Source organism: Halichondria panicea, chromosome 1 (genome assembly GCF_963675165.1).
Source record: "Halichondria panicea chromosome 1, odHalPani1.1, whole genome shotgun sequence".
NCBI classification, from domain to species: domain Eukaryota; kingdom Metazoa; phylum Porifera; class Demospongiae; order Suberitida; family Halichondriidae; genus Halichondria; species Halichondria panicea.
In genome coordinates, this window is record NC_087377.1 from 2915960 (window position 1) to 2932162 (window position 16203).

General features: G+C 41.4%; 2 protein-coding genes and 1 long non-coding RNA gene across 4 annotated transcripts; 1 reads left to right on the forward strand and 2 right to left on the reverse strand.

Moving 5' to 3' along the window:
* Positions 1-814: 814 nt before the first annotated feature.
* Positions 815-4992, reverse strand: LOC135331700 (ankyrin repeat, PH and SEC7 domain containing protein secG-like). Its single transcript, XM_064526941.1, has 7 exons — positions 4836-4992; positions 4004-4329; positions 3785-3886; positions 3330-3431; positions 2883-2984; positions 1843-1956; positions 815-1003 (listed from the first exon to the last, which is right to left on the reverse strand). The coding sequence occupies exons 1-7, from the start codon at positions 4862-4864 to the stop codon at positions 984-986; spliced, it is 795 nt and encodes a 264-aa protein (XP_064383011.1). The 5' UTR covers positions 4865-4992; the 3' UTR covers positions 815-983.
* Positions 4993-5018: 26 nt separating this feature from the next.
* On the forward strand, positions 5019-6163 carry LOC135333508 (uncharacterized). Its single transcript, XR_010393942.1, has 2 exons — positions 5019-5418; positions 5556-6163. It is a non-coding gene; the product is annotated as an uncharacterized LOC135333508 (long non-coding RNA).
* Positions 6164-8673: 2510 nt separating this feature from the next.
* On the reverse strand, positions 8674-13444 carry LOC135330941 (uncharacterized). 2 transcript variants are annotated; one of them, XM_064525934.1, is made up of 9 exons: positions 13327-13444; positions 12641-12951; positions 12329-12430; positions 11632-11862; positions 10958-11176; positions 10731-10823; positions 10604-10669; positions 10113-10288; positions 8674-9501 (listed from the first exon to the last, which is right to left on the reverse strand). In XM_064525934.1, the coding sequence occupies exons 1-9, from the start codon at positions 13347-13349 to the stop codon at positions 8911-8913; spliced, it is 1812 nt and encodes a 603-aa protein (XP_064382004.1). In that variant the 5' UTR covers positions 13350-13444; the 3' UTR covers positions 8674-8910. The 2 variants fall into 2 exon arrangements, with proteins under 2 accessions (XP_064382004.1, XP_064382012.1); XM_064525942.1 differs by lacking the exon at positions 11632-11862 and having other exon boundaries at positions 10958-11137.
* Between the last annotated feature and the right edge of the window lie 2759 nt (positions 13445-16203).

A 16203-nucleotide genomic window follows, 5' to 3' on the forward strand; every position in this document is an offset into this window, starting at 1 on the left:
ATATAATAGTATACCGTAAAACCTCGATTTATAGCAACACTTTTTAATAATTACAAAGCCGGAGGTGGCTACTTTTGGAGGTTGAAAAATTATATTGAAGTCCTGGTGTCGCATATTTAGAGGGTCGCATCTAATTGGAGGAAACTGTACAGAGTCTACTTGCCTCGATTTCAGGCCGCTTAAAACACTGATTTTCCAGTGGGCTACAATCGAGGCTATGGAGTGGCTACATTTACCTCTATTTAGAACGCGACATTAAAAAATAATTGTCGACGCAGCTGTCGCTACTTTTAGAGGTCAGAAAATTGCTGAAGCTCCTGGGTGTCGCCTTAAATCGAGGTCTTATGGCACATGCATGTTCACTCATCCCGAGTCCAACGAGTGGTGCAAGCTGTGCTGTGCTAATACCTCTCCTCTCGCCATGTTTTGCTTTCGCTAGAAAGTTTAATAGAGTGTAAGAAGAGTATAATAATTAATTAAACGTGAAATAAATGTTTGCATTTGCAATTGTTGGCAATGAACTATTAATAGAGTATTGTGAATCACTCATAGACTATTGTATGTGATTAGTACGTGGCTTACCAGGCCCACAAGAAGAAGATAGATCTGCCAAGAGCTAGGGCTAGGGGATCAAGGATCTGCAGGGATTCTCTCACACACATACGTGGTAATCCACCTGGATTCGAGGCTACTTTATGTTACTGTCTAGCCTCGATTTCAGGCCGCTCTCAGTTGAGAAAGCCGCGAGAGGGGCTGGGATCGAGGCTAATTACTGTCTAGCCCTTGTGCGGCTACGCCTCGAGGCATAATAACATCATTTTTATTGCTAATAAGAAACAGTGAGTGTTTATAATAATTTAAACTAGAATTTCTAATTATGGTGAACCTAAAGCTAGCCTAGCTAGTTAACTACACATGTACATGTACAGAGTTCTTCTATTGAGCATTATAATAATTATAGCAGCTATCACCAGCTCTTCAAGTCAGGAGGAATCTTGAACTCCTGTGTGTGTGCATGTGTGTGTGTGTGTGTGTGTGTGTGTGTGTGTGTGCGTGTGTGTGTGTGTGTGCGTGTGTGTGTGTGCGTGCGCATGGGTGTGTGTGTGTGTGTGGGTGTATATATAAGGTAAGTATAATCATTACAGTAATACTACACGAGGATTTAACCAGGATTAAATGGGGCACAAATATGTATAATGCACAACACCATACATGTGCACACAATTGTGTTGGAGTTGTGCCCATTGTTTGCGTTACTACCTCAAAAACGGAATGCTCATGCACTGATGATTAATACTTTGTATTGCACAATATAACACTATCCTAGATGCAGTAAGCCTCGATTTTAGGCTGTGAGTGGGCGCAGTCAGTAATACCGTATAGCGGGTAATTTTCGTGGGGTAAATATTCGTTATTTTCGTGGGCTAGCTGGCCTCAACAAAATTTTAACGTAGGCGTGGCTTACTGGAACGTAGGAATGCAGGTAGGCAACGAGACTAAACGAAATTTTTTACTCACGAAAACCACCGTTTCTCGAGTTGAACGAATTTTTTACCCCACGAAAATTACCCGCTATACGGTATGAGTGAAGTACAAGTGTTGGTGTACAGTACTATTACCGTATTACTAGAATATTTTGCGAGCATCAAACATTTGCGAAATTTGCGAGGGTTGATCACAATAAAATTCGCAAAACCTAAATTATTACTAGTAAATACACACGATCCTTGCCAGAGAACGCAATAGTTGATCGCAAAGGGTCAAATTTTCTGCTGATTCGGCTCATTCGCAAAGGTTCTTCACCCGCAAAATATTCTAGTAATACGGTACACACATACATACCTGGTTCACTGAGGAGTGGAGGATTTATGCGAGACTTGAGAAAGTCAGCAATTTCAGGGTATCCCCACACTATTGCCAGGTCAAGAGGAGCGTCGCCACCATTACTAGTCACACCTGGACAGGTGAGGGACACAGATCTTGTACTAAATATTATATCAGACTGAGAGCATTGACATTAGCCACCTTACGTGTACCATGCAATAATGTATTGTATTACAGTTGACATACTGTATAGCGGGCAATTTTCGGGGGACAAAATATTCCGTGGTTCAGCAATATTGAGAGATTTCGTGGGTAATATTTTCGTGGTTGCTGCTTGCACTGCAGGTAAAGGTAGGCAAGGTCGCTTCATTCGTGGGTAAAATATTCGTGGTCAGACCTCCAACCACGAAAACCACGAATATTTTGCCCCACGAAAATTACCTGCTATACGGTAGTTAGACAGTGTATGCAAAATGTCTCAATATTGCTGAACCACGAATATTTTGTCCCCTGAAAATTACCCGCTATACGGTTATATGGCATGATGATTATTGATGTACTGATTAGTTAGACAGTGTATGTGGTAAAATTAAAGCCAGAAACTATTTATTCGTTCTAAGGTTTCATACTGAATGTGCTTAGCAACCCACATTGAAGTAAAGAGATGTCTCTAAAGCCAGGCGAGGATATTCTACAAGAGCTATGCATTTGCATTAGTGTCTACATAACATTATTATGTGTAGTGCATGGGTGTGGTCAAATCAGAATATCGCTACAAGAGATCAAAAGTTCAAATATAATTATAACTGTAAAGGGGGTAATTAAATTGGCAGTGGCAGTACCCACTACAGTGGAACCTCTGTTAACAACCACCTCCTCCGAATAAAGGCCAGTTGCTATATAACGGCCAGGCACCCAGGTCCAAAATGAACAGTTTGTGTTTATACAAAACAACATCTCAACAAAGGCCACCTCTGTATAAAGGCCAAAACATTGTTCCCCAAAGGTGTCTGTTATAGAGGGGTTCCACGTACATGTACTGTACAAGCATGACTCACCAACGTTACACTTGCCCTCCTCCACCAGCCACTCAACAGCCTCTTTGAATCCATACGTACATGCCATGTGCAGTGGTGTTCGTCCGTCCCTGTCCCTCACATCTGTGTGTGATAATACACCTCACAGTGAAGTGATGACATGAACACACTAGCTACACACACACACTGACAACATAAGCCCCGCTTATACAAAACACCTAATCCGGGTGAATCCTCCGGGTCAAATTTTTCCAGTAGTGATGCATGCAGGGCATAGTAAAACAACTACTAATAGCTAATTTAATACTGGCACAGACTCGTGATTGTAAATCGCAGTCCTTGTCTAAGTCAGTACTCTTTGCTTAGCATTTGTGCAAACATTGGCTGATACAGGGAACACCCATGCACTAACATGTGGTCTATTTGATGGAGAAGCCAGTTCGATTGCGTATAATTATAGTCACTCACCTACATCACATTTTCCCTCTTCAACTAGGTATTTGATAACTTCCACAGTTCCCTCCATGCAAGCCAAGTGCAGCGGTGTTTTGTTGTCATTGTCCATCACATCTGTGTGTTGATACAGTGAAACCTCTGTTAACAACCACCTCCGAATAAAGGCCAGCTAAATTATAACGGCCAGGCATTCCCCAAATGAACAGTTTGTGTACAAAACCACCTCTCAACAAAGGCCACCTCTGTATAAAGGCCAAAACATTGTTCCCCAAAGGAATATTAAATTCAAGTGAGATATGTTATTACAGATTCAGAATAATTATTGTGACATTGTTTTTGGTGTGGGATTTCAAACGCTATACACGGCTTAATTACATACATCAAGTGTACAACTGTTTGCATTGTCATGCTCGTCCATTATCCGTATACAGTTATTGACAATTGGGGTTCATTGTGAACCCACTCACCAACATCCATTTTGAGTACTTCCATTAGGTACTTGACAACTTCTGCATTTCCCTCCAAACAAGCTGGGTGCATAGGTGTCTGGTTGTTCATGTCCCTCACATCTGTGTAGGTGATACCTCATGACATGCAAACACAAGATCATCACAATAATTAGTTCTAAAAATTTGGGCTCAATCCTTTAGCTACGCTACGCTACTGACACACACACACACACTTACCAGTACGACATTTTACATTCTGTGTCAAGTACACCATAATCTCCATACGCCCTTTGTGGCATGCCCAGTGAAATGCAGTCATGCCATGTCGTCCGTCACCTTTCTCGATATCAGCTCCACCACTAACGAGTTCTTTAGTGATCTCCAGGTGGCCATTCATACACGCTACATGTACTGGAGGGAAACTGCCCTTATACTTGTACCATTCCACACCCCAATATATCTGGTGGTTGGGGTTGGCCCCCTGTTTCAACAGGGACCGAACTTCGCTGGCATCATTATTTTGAACTGCTTTTGATAGATCCAAGGCTAGTATCTCTTGAGCACTGCATGTGTATGATTATAGTTGGAGCATCACAGAAATCATGAACTCTAGCTATATTATGTAACATCAGTATTTAGAGGGGTAGTTTTGTTCTGGCCAGTTACGCCAATGGCAATATTCATTTACAAGTGGATGTTACCCAATAGCGATGATTACCATTTAAAGCGGGTGTCAGCCACTAGCAATGTCTAGCAGTCATGAACTTAATTACTTATTAGTAATACGTGGTACATGGTAAAGTTAAGTGGGTGTGATAAAATACTGATTGCAATGGAATTCCACCGGCAGAGCAAAACTGCATGTATATATATATATAGGCTTATTACTATCACCAGGAGTACATATGTGCTCCTGGTATCACTAGTACCCATACCGTGGCATTTACCCTTGGCATTTAATTAATTGAGAACAAAGCACCGGGGATTTTGATCACTATAATTAAAAGTACTTGTCGCCATCACAAGATGGCCACTCTAGTCTACATATGACATGTACATGTTCACTCACCCTGAGTCTTGTTCACTTCCAGTAGCCATAATGATGGATACAGCGTTTGTTCATAGACGGCTTGTTTATCTCACAGTAAAATTAAAACCATCGCGAGATGTCACATGCATTCCCTAGCCCTAGATGGGCGTGCCCGTGGCCGGGGACGGGCACGCCCATCTAAGCCAGCCCTTCCTCTGTCAGAGGAGGTACGACCGGAAGCGATGTATCACTGCTAAATTGACATTCTTTAAATAACGCGCACACTTGCCACAAACAAAATGTCTTCCCAGCAAAACGTAGACAGCGACATTGCTAGTCCTTTGTCAGTCTCTAGTCCCTTGTCATCAGTAGAAATTGGACTTGACAGATTGATCACTATATTTTGAAGATAGGAATAAAGTTTGCTTATATCATCCCGTCCTTCTCAGTGATCTATGTGGATTTGCGACAAGTTAGAATTCAGTTCCTTGATAAAGAAGACCAAGACAGTGCTAGTGACTCTCCTGTTGTAATGATGGATGCCTTCATCAGAGCTGATCCCGAGCTAGACAAAATAGTACCTCCTTTCACTATTCAACTCAAAGATTACTGCTTCGTATCGGTAAGAATTCCGTCCACTACATTAAACTGATATAGTGCTAGTGATCATACAAACTATAATTATAGAGAGGCATAATTATATGAAATTGTGTACATCATACATATAGTTTATAGTACAAATAATTATTCCGAATGTAGGTGGAAGAGTTTTGCAAACGTGTGTACGTCAAACACCTTGAATCTACACCAGATGGACTCTTCATTATCTGGGGATGGACAGAAGAGAGTATGGATGAGAAAAATGCCTCTGATGACGATCCAGCGTTGATGTCTGACAGTTTGTCAACAGAATCAGATAAAAGTGATGACGAGTGTGCAGTCTCAAAAGAAATTAGCACAGTTAATTTTAAGTGTGTTGGTGTCACTCGTGACCCCTTGTATCAAGAAACTTTGAAGCTAGCATTTGATATGTTGATCAACGAAAAAAGATGTTCCAGTGAGATTAAATCCCGAACCTAACAATCCGTATGATTCTCATGCAGTGGCATTTGAGTGTAAGATAATTGCTGGCTGTTGGAAGGTGTTTGGGTATGTACCCAAGGAACTGTGTGATTTTGTATTGAGTGCTATCGACAAGGGGGACATTCTTAACGTTGAATTTTCATGGATTAAATATAAAATTATTCGAAGTACCACTCTAGTATGTGCACTGCAACTTCTGTCAGATCTACTTCCATTCCCAGTTCTTCTGCGTTTAGTTCTGTTCATTGCATTGTTTATTTCAGAGGTTATTTGGGGTTAATCTCTCCAAGTGTGTTGTTAGTAGAAGTACTTGCTTGGTACCAAATATCAACTGCTAATTGTGTACGGTATTGAAGTAATACAAGAGCCAAATCCAATATGTTTTCAATGTAAAAACAGACAACAAAACTAATTAAAATGGATCTCGTGACCGTGTCGCACCTCCTCTGTCCTCTGTTAGGGACTGGTGGATGCCTATCTGAGAGTTGTGCCGGTGGAATTTTAATGAGTTGCATGACATCATGTATGACATCATCATGTGGTTTGTAATGTCTGATATGCGTAGGTTGCAAATGGCTACACAATTACAAATAAGCTCCCCTTGCTTAGTTTGTGGCAGAGAAACCAAGAAACATTGAGACTGGTGGTAGAAGGCTACTATCAAGCCCTTTTCATCCCCAGACTGGAAAGATTTTCTCCAATGTAAGACAAGTGGTGCAAATCATTTACATACTAAAGTCACTGGAGGATTTATCTCAATTGCAGCTTGATTGATAAGCTCTGCTTGGTCGCTTAATCTTGCACTAGCACAGTCTTGCATCCATTATTTTGTTATTATCTACCACAAAGAAATTAACTAAGCAATACTGTGGGCGTAAGAATGTCACATGACATTGATACTGCACTCTGATTGGTCATTACCAGATTCAGGTAACGGCACAACTCTCAGATAGGCAATCCACCAGTCCCTATTAAGGGAGGAAGGGCGAGTCTAATGGATTCCCCACAAATTGCATGTCTAAATTCAGTTTATCACTGCAGTGATACTTTACCAGATGTACGAAGCTGCAAATTGAATGATCCTTACCAGATTCCAGGCCGCTCTCAAGAATAGTGAGGGCTGCATAGCCTCGAGACCAGGCCGATTAAAACACGTATTTTAATCGGCCTGGTCTCGAGGCTAGGGGCTGCATGGGATCGAGGCTACAGGAACAATGGAGAAAGGGGTAACCATAGATGATACAGTACTGACGTGGATGTGAAACGTTTCCGGATTCCGGTATTCTGCTTGAAGCTATCATAGTAACGAGCATATCCGAGGTAATTTACTAGTTTCCGTAAATTAGGCAATTTGTTCCAAATAAACGCCGAGGGAATTATCGAGGTTATACCAAGCTGTGTAAGTGAGTTGGCAGAACTGGCCAGAGACAGATAAAAGAGAATCTATGCATTAACAGAGAGGATATTGATGCTGCAAGTGTATTAAGCGAAGACAGTAGTAGTGACTGTGAGGAGGTAGAATGAGTAGAGGAAGTACAGTCCAGTGCAAGATGATATTAACTATTCTATAATTAGTCTAGTAAATAGTCTATAATTATTATTTTATAGTAGATCTACCCCTGTACCCATGTAATTATATCCAAAAAGCAAGCCACTCAATGTTGGTAGCATGCATGTAGATCAAAAGAAGTGTGGCTGACTCGTAACACTAGCATGAGATAAGCAAACGGCCCGGTGAAATTGTTGATGATCTGTACGTGTACGTGTACGTGTACATGCTAATAATTATTATAATAGTCTTGAGAGTATTAATTTATAGTACACGATAAACTGTTTCTTGATCGTTTACGAAGTGGCTGTGAGAGAGACACATTCCAACTTGCCGGTTCGAAATTCCTATACAAGTGTAGATACACGGCACTTGAAAAGAGGTTGGACGTTAATGCTGTCTTCACCGATGGTGTTGCCTAGAGAAGTAGCACTCGAGTAGGTCCTGGGATAAATTTCACTTGATAGTATAATTAGCTAACATTTGGCAATTGATATCTTAGCTCAGCGAAAGACAACACTGCAATTTGGAAAGTTAATGACATGTACATGTACGTGTGAACTTATTGATAGAAATCATAATTGTAGTTGTAATAAGAACGTAGCATTAATTTTTGTTTAACAGTACATGTACATGGATTTTACATATTTTTCTTGAGGCTGTATTTTTCCAATAACTTTACTGTATGCTTAGTTAATAGATTCTCCTGCTGCATCAATACACGAAGGTTTTCATCAGCTAAATATGCAAAAAGTAGGCTCAACAGGTTTAGAAATAACCTCACGCAAAAAGTGCAACTAACTCATGCTTTAGCCCTTTCTATAGCACTTAAACTTTCATAACAGTTGTCAAACATAGATTCTCCTCGTAGTTTACAGTGTACTTCAAGTATTACTACTGAATGGTAACCTGAATATTTACTGTCCAAGCCAAAAATCTCACACAAAGTATTTTTACAGGAAAATTTATGCTAAAATATGATATTCTCCCATGAGCTTAGAGAACTAGTCTTACCTACAAGCCCACTGCAAGTATCAATGTGTGCCAGTCATTTTCACCAGTTTTCAGACACAGAACACTGTTTACTACGCTCTGGTTGCTATATAAACATGACAGTTACAGGGTTTCTAACATAATCTGCTCGTTACAATGATAGCTTCAGACAATTCCCGTGGACCCCTCCGGATACTAGGCCGTTTCACATCCACGTCAGTACTGTATCATCTATGGGGTAACTAACATACACTTGTCACGCAATAAGGGAAATCCCCAACACAAATATGCATTCCAAGCAAATAATTATAATAATAATATTTTTTATAATCATGCTATTGCGAAGTTTTTGTACTAGCTTGAGTCAGTGTTGGGGCCAGAGTTCATCGGTTGCCTAGACGACTCTAACAATGGTGTAATAGGTGAAGAGAAACGATAATAATTATGCTGGAGCAGGTGAAGATGGAAACATTGGGAACGACACGGGATTCAGGGATTCGAGTTGTGTGAAGAAGGTCCAGTGAAATGGTTGGGGAGTGGTGGATCACCGGGTACAAAGGTCGATTGCCCTGTGTTCATTAAACCAGTAGCTGGGGAGTACGTGTGAGTGGGTGGGGCATGTAGACTGGACTGCATGGCATCAATTTGCTGACGGAGAGAAGATACGAGTGGTGTCAAGTCAGTAGAGGTTGGTGCTGCTTGTGATTGAGTACTGGAACCATTGCTGTCTTGAGATTCGCTGCCTTGATCATGTGACACTCCACTCGTATCATGTGATCTGTCCCCCTCCTGAGTGGTAGTAGTAGTATTCGTTTGTACTCCTTTTTTCTTTTGTGGGCTCTTGGATTGCTGAGCGTGTCCAGTTGAGGTCTTGTCAGAGCTACAGAAATCTTTCCAACTGCCGTACACCAGAGGAGATTCAACAAAGCTCTCGGCCAGTCCGGAGGTGACAAACTTCCTGTAGGTGTGGCATGAGCGACTGGGCGTGTCATGTGACGTGGTAGAGGAGTCATGTGATTTGTTTGAATCTCTGTGCACTAGTACGACAATGTCAAATCCTAACAGAGACAGTTGGTCCACCTGTGTGTGTGTGTGTGTGTGGGTGGTATGTGTGTGTGTGTGTGTGTGGGTGGGGGAGGGGGGATTATTAATGGAATAATTATAACAGTCTATTTGCGTTTAGTTCGACCCAGGAAGTTATGTAGTCGATCATTTATGCTTAGTATGCCAGGGAATTCTATGTAGCTTTTAGCTGTATAGATAAAAGCACTTTTAAAAGGAATCCAATGGTATGTGAAACTAGCGAAGTTATGTATGTAACAACATTATAAAGTCAAACACAACACAAAATTAATAGACTTTGCCACTCTGTAAGGCTGTAGAATACAATATTACTGTTACTCGTACTAAAGTCTATTTGTGTTGAGTTTGACCTTCATAAAGTTGACATAACTTTGTCATACTTTACTGAAATTCAAAGTTTCATATACCATTGGATTCCTTGTTAAAAAGCGCTTCTATCTATATGCTGTAAGCTCCAACCAGCTAAAAGTTAGCATTTTCCATGTAGAAGTAGTCCCAGGCATACTTGTCCACCACATGAAGCATAAATGAAGCCATAATTGCCCACATAACTTCCGGGGTCGAACTCAATGCAAATACACAGTATACAGTGTGTACTGTATAGTGACCTTTTTCTGTAGTATCTGCAGTAGGTTTGAAGAGTTTTCCACAATATCCTGGTCAGGTTTGGCCCTGCTCTTAGTGGAAGGAGGGAACTCGTCCTCACATTCGGGACAGTTCTTGCAGCGGATGTGACAGCTCTCCTCACAGTTAGGACACACTCTCAGAGTCACTGGCTGGGCACCTGTGTGTGTGTGTGTGTGTGTGTGGGAGGGGGGCGTATAAAAGGTAGAGACAATATCTGACGACTTTGTACGTGCATATGGGAAAAATAAATATTACCGTATAGCGCGAAATGTTCAAGGGGCTTGATTTTCGCGGATTTCGTGGGTTAGAATTCTACACGAAAATTGCTAGAATTACCTGCTATCATGCAAATATTTAAAGGGGTGGCTTCCGGTAAGCAGTCATTCCGCGAACACTGTGCAACGAAATGGCTTTTAGAGGCCAATCCACAAAATATAAGTGCCTCGAAAATTTCGAGGTATACGGTAGTTACTTTTTTGTTTCTTTGTTGGTGGTGGTCCATTCTTACGCCTGGAGTTAGTGCCTCCAGTCACAGCAACTGTATACAGAGAGTAGCTGTATTGGACCACACTGTGTACTCATGATCCTAGTGAGCTTACATTGTCGTACAGACTTGAGGTAGTGAGCAATTTCAGTGAAACCACACTGTTTAGCGATGTCAAGAGGAGTCCAGCCAGCATCGTCAGTTATACCTGAGCAAGAGTGGGTGTAGAAACAAAGGTATAACACTGCACGGGGTTGCGTTGTACTCACTGATATCACAAGTTGGCCTTCTGCACCAAACACATACTAATGAGGTTAATACATCGTAGATTATCACACTCACTATTGGGGTCAACTTTGTACTTCTTAACCAGCTTCTTCACCACACCCAGCCTGTCCCACTCACATGCTACACACAGTAACTCGGCTTTGTCCCTATTACGACATTCACAGCCATGGCTCATCAGGTAGAGGGCAACATCCACCCGGTTATCATTTTTATCATAGTACAGATCCTCCAGAGCTTCCTCTAGTGGTGACCGGCACTCAATATTCAACACATCTGACAGTAAAAGTTATGAAATCTGGCTAATTAATAATTATATAATGTACTGTATATGTTATACATCTAATCCCTAGCTCGATTTCAATATACCATTCTGAGCTATATGAATATTTAGAATACGAAAATTGGACTTCATATCAAGCACACACATAGCCTCGAATCCACACCGTATTTTAATCGGCGTGGATTCGAGGCTAGCACACACACTAAAGAGGCTACTTACATGTACCGTATATCGGGAAATTTTCGTGGTGTGCAAACTTTCGCATTTTTCTAGGGAAGAGCAGTTAACACAAAAATTAAAACCGGGATAAACTCCCATGCACCGGTATTTTATACTGGTGAGTGTGGTTTCCTGGCATTGAAACGCTACCCACCAACATTTCTGCTGAGGGCTTTGGAACCAAATAGCGAAAATTTCCCGCTAGACAGTATAATATTATCACACTTACTCTTGGGGTCAACTTTGTATTTCTCAACCAGTTCCTTCACTACATCCAGCTTGCCATATGTACATGCTGCACACAGTAACTCGGTTTTGTCCTTATCACCACATGCACAGCCACGGCTCATCAGGTAGAGGGCAACATCCACACAACTACCGCCATCATCAGCATCATAATCATCACACAGATCCTCCAGAGCTCTGTCCAGTGGTGACCGTCCCTCATCATCCCTCACATCTGTACATTACACACAGTCAAACACAATAGTTACACGAACAAAACAGTCAGGGCTGCATTGAGGGGGGGCGGGGGCGAGGGGGGTAATTCGCCCCCCCCCCCTAGGATCAGGCAGATTCATTTGTACTGCTATAATTCTGATAACTAAGCCCCTCCTACAGTTTTAATTTTCCCAATTCGCCCCCCCTAATCCAAAATCCTCCCTGACAGTGCCTAATAAACTGGGCAGAAGCAAAGACGAACAGCAGGAGAGGCTATGGGAACAAAATACAGATACATGTACTACGATAAAGTCAACACGAACATTTCTCGCTATACGGTATGTAAGTAGTCTCTTAGTGTGTACAAATATGAGTACAGGGACTGTCAATAGAAGCTAAAACTCAAAACCATCCGTGCGTTGCAGTTTTAATCTAGGCCTGCCGTTTTTAATTAACTTTCCTCTCTCCTTTATCTATGATCTCACCAAGATCCATCTTCCTCTCCTCCACCAGATACTGCACCACGTCTTTACTTCCTCTCACACAAGCCCAGTGAAGAGGAGTCTTGTTATCCTTATCCCTCACATCTGTTGTGGAACAGAGTTCAACTACCACAGATACTAACAGTATATAATTATTATTATGGTGAATGGAGGAACAAAATGGTACTTCAACCACAAAATATATCATATGTAAAAGCGTAAGTACTGTACATAGCAAATGTTTTACTACGCACAATAGCAAGTTCGTGAAAAATTTATCTTTTCGCTACGTACAATAACACAAATGTAACTTACCAGTGCTACATCCGAGCTCCTGGATCAGGAACTTTACCACGTCTTTATGACCTCCCTCACACGCATAGCAAAGTGGAGACATGTTGTCTATCCCACCAACTTTATCAGTACGAGCTCCATAAGTAGCAAGTGTCTTCACAACCTCAAGGTAGCCCTTAAAACAAGCCTTGTGTAATGGAGGCAGCTTATCCGCCCACTCGTCACTCCAGTAGAGCTGGTGGTTGGGGTCTGCCCCCTGTCCCAACAGGGACCTCAATTTGATGACATCCCCTACAGCCTCCCATAAGTCCACGGCTAGCTTCTTTTGAGCACTGTACAAAATACAGAGAATAACTTGATGTGTATATCATTTGTATACAAGTGACACCATGCGCGCACATCCAGCTGTCACTTTGCTATAATTATATGGATCATAGCTAGCTAGCTAGCTAGCTAGCTACTGTAAAACCTTGCGACACTTTTAAGTACGTTTTGCGAAAATAGAGTTTTAATGTATACACAAAAAATGAATAATTACGATGCTATAATTATAAATGGGCAAAAATTTAGTGTCGCATATTTAGAGGGTTGCCTTAAATAGAGGTTTTACAGTATCCTGCTCTGACTCTACTAATGGAATGAGCCTCCCTCCATGCAATCACAAGGTGCTACCATGAGTAGTAATTATAGTCTACATGTTCACTCACTCTGAGTCTTGTTCGGTAGCCATTTCTCAAAAGCCTCGTTTTTCCAGACTTTAGGCCACTCCAAGTGATACTCTGGTTTCTCCTGAAGTTTTTCTAATTGCATGCGGGCGGGCGGCTTTTCTCATTATGTCATTATCAATTTCACCTTATGAATCTCATTATTTTTCAAATGAATATCATTACTGTGATTTTTTACACCTTGCAATAACGCAAATTAACGCATGCGCAGAATTAAGGTTTGAATCTGGCCAAAGATTACTCCGAAGTACAGTAGATTTAGCTGATGGCTGTGAGAGGAGGAAGTTCAACTTCATGTGAATCAAAGAGGATATCTGCCTACAGTGAAGACATTCGATGGAGGATGGTGTGGCAGCGTGAGGTTGAAAAGCTTTCCCTGAAGAATATTGCTTCAAATCTGTCTGTAGATGCTTCTACTGTTTACAGGATTGTGAACACTTTTCAGACAACTGGAACAGTTATGAAAAAGTTATACACCTGTGAGAACCTCCCTATCAAGATGACAAGGCCAGTGCAGCTAACTGTGCTTATCTCTTTCCTTGGCAATCTGTTGTAGAAATTACCACAATGGGTAAGGAATCGTTATGATGAATTAGATGAAGTTGTATGTGAGCTCCTCCCTGACAAACAAACTGTAGTCTAGGTAACCGCCTTATCAGTCAAGTAGGCTAAAAAATCTGTGTCCTTTGATGTAAGCTTTGATGTCTCTTTGTGCATATGTAGTTATAAAAAAAAAAAAAAAAAAAAAGAAACCTTTGACTAGCTAGGAAGAGTAGCAGCAGTAGTAGTAGGAAGAGTAGCAGTAGCAGTAGTAGCAGTGCAAGCAGGACTAGACTAGATTAAAAAGTTGGTGGAAAGAATAACTGACCGTTTGGACGTCACCTGGCTGCCAGACTTTCATCTGGACTCTTCCCCCTGAGTAGCTGGCCTTTCTCTAAGCCACAAAACTGAGCAAGAAGCTGAAGAAGCAGCTAGAGAATTGTGAGGCGTGGCTCAACTAGTTAGCCCAGCCCAGAGGAATTGTTACCGTGGGTACTGAACAACCGTAGAAGTAGGGCTACCCCTGGCTTTACTGAATTAACTAGCTGTGTCTGCTGTCTAGTTGGACCAGATTTAGCTAGATAATGGGGTAGAGAATAGTTGAGCGGTGCTGTGTGTAGCTTGAACTGTACTGGCTGGCAAGAATCTAGTAAGCACCCTATGCACTGATAACTCGTCAGAATGGAGGGTATGTTCTAGGGATCTGGACAGCTGTACATCCAAAGGAGCCAGGGAGTGCCAATCATCTTCTCCCAGTCTCTGACACGCTAAACAAAAGGAGCTAGAACTGGGAGTCCCAGCTAGAATTGCTAGCCGGATCTAGACTAATAGAATGACATGGAGGCGTGGTGAGGCCGGATCCACACTAATTGATCGACCTAAAGACGCTCCTGTTCCAGATTTCACGAATGGCAAGGAAAGGGTTATGCTTGTTTTAGATAAGCCTGGGATCTATCTGTGGGAAATCCAGTATGAATTAAGCTGGATGTTTGGTTTAAGCATCAGCCTTTCATCTCTGTGCACTTTTCTGAAGAAGAATAATTTCCGTAGAAAGAAGATGCAATTAGTAGCTTCACAGAGAGATGAAGAACTTAGAGCTAGTTATGTCAGTGAAGTTTCAATGTACGAAGATCATTTTCCTATTTTCATTGACGAGACTGGCTGTGACCGACGAAATGCTCTCCGTAAGTATGGATATGGAGTGCGAGGCATGCCTGTCAAATGCCAAAAACTACTTGTGAGAGGCGAGCGTGTTTCAGCGATTGCAGCTATGTCAATCAATGGTATTGTAGATCTTAAGATTGTACGTGGGTCTGTTAATGGAGATGTCTATGTCGATTTCATTGAAAAGCAGTTATTACCACACCTCATGACTTTCGATGGGTATAATTCGAATAGCGTTGTAATAATGGATAACTGTTCAGTACATCACGTAACAGGTGTAGCCAGTGTTATTCGTGAGATGGGAAGTCTGGTCCATTATCTCCCTCCCTATTATAACCCTATTGAGATGCTTTTCAGTAAAGTTAAGTCGTCAATCAGGCTAATGGAACTGGAATTGAGTGCTACAATGGATATCAAGACTACAGTTCTAACTGCATTTTCAACAATAACAAAAGAAGACTGTGAAGCATGGATTGAATCGTGTGGAATATACAGTTCTAAATACTGAACAGACTTATATCACTTGCTGTTTTGTATGTTCTAAGTTATCACATAACATTGTACTTGCATGAATGAATCATTACAAAACATTAATCTTTACTACAGTAACATATACCTGTACATGTACATGAATGACAAAAAAATATTATGTAAGGTTACGTAGAGCATCAAAAACAATAGCCTTTTGTTCAGCAAGTTGAGAGGCCGAGATAATGTTGTCCTCAAAAAGTTCTTGTAGGAACCGTAGTTGTTGTAAATTCTTTGATCTTAAATCAGTGCATTTTCCAGGTGAAACTCCTACAATTCCCGAATCAGGTCTTGAACTCGAAGCGGCCGGACGATTTTGAGGAGTTGAAAACGCTTTGGCAATTGCTCCAGCAGCTCCAGCAAAGGTTTCAGCAAGGGAGTCCTTTTTCAGGCGTTTCTGAGGCATTCCAGTAATCATTGGCACATGTGGAGGGTCCTTGTAGTCGTCATGGGTACCACACTGAATCATTTGCGCCCACAATTTTAATTGTGGTGTATTGTAGGTCGATTCGTCATGCTGATTCTTAAGCTTGCCATATATCTCCTCAAGTTTATCCGCTCCTTAGATAGCTGCTTTCCTTTCTTTCTACTAGGTTCTGGATTTATATCACTATCTTCTTCAGCATC

Excerpts from the sequence above, each read along its gene's own strand:
- LOC135331700 (XM_064526941.1), bottom strand. The coding sequence starts at position 4,864 with ATGGCTACTGGAAGTGAACAAGACTCAGG. Across the intron at positions 4,330-4,835 it reads GGAAGTGAACAAGACTCAGG|TGCTCAAGAGATACTAGCCT; the intron begins GTGAGTGAACAT and ends ATACACATGCAG. Across the intron at positions 2,985-3,329 it reads AGAGGGAAAATGTGATGTAG|ATGTGAGGGACAGGGACGGA; the intron begins GTGAGTGACTAT and ends TATCACACACAG.
- LOC135330941 (XM_064525934.1), bottom strand. The coding sequence starts at position 13,349 with ATGGCTACCGAACAAGACTCAGA. Across the intron at positions 12,431-12,640 it reads GGAGCTCGGATGTAGCACTG|ATGTGAGGGATAAGGATAAC; the intron begins GTAAGTTACATT and ends GTTCCACAACAG. Across the intron at positions 10,824-10,957 it reads GTACAAAGTTGACCCCAATA|GTATAACTGACGATGCTGGC; the intron begins GTGAGTGTGATA and ends ACTCTTGCTCAG.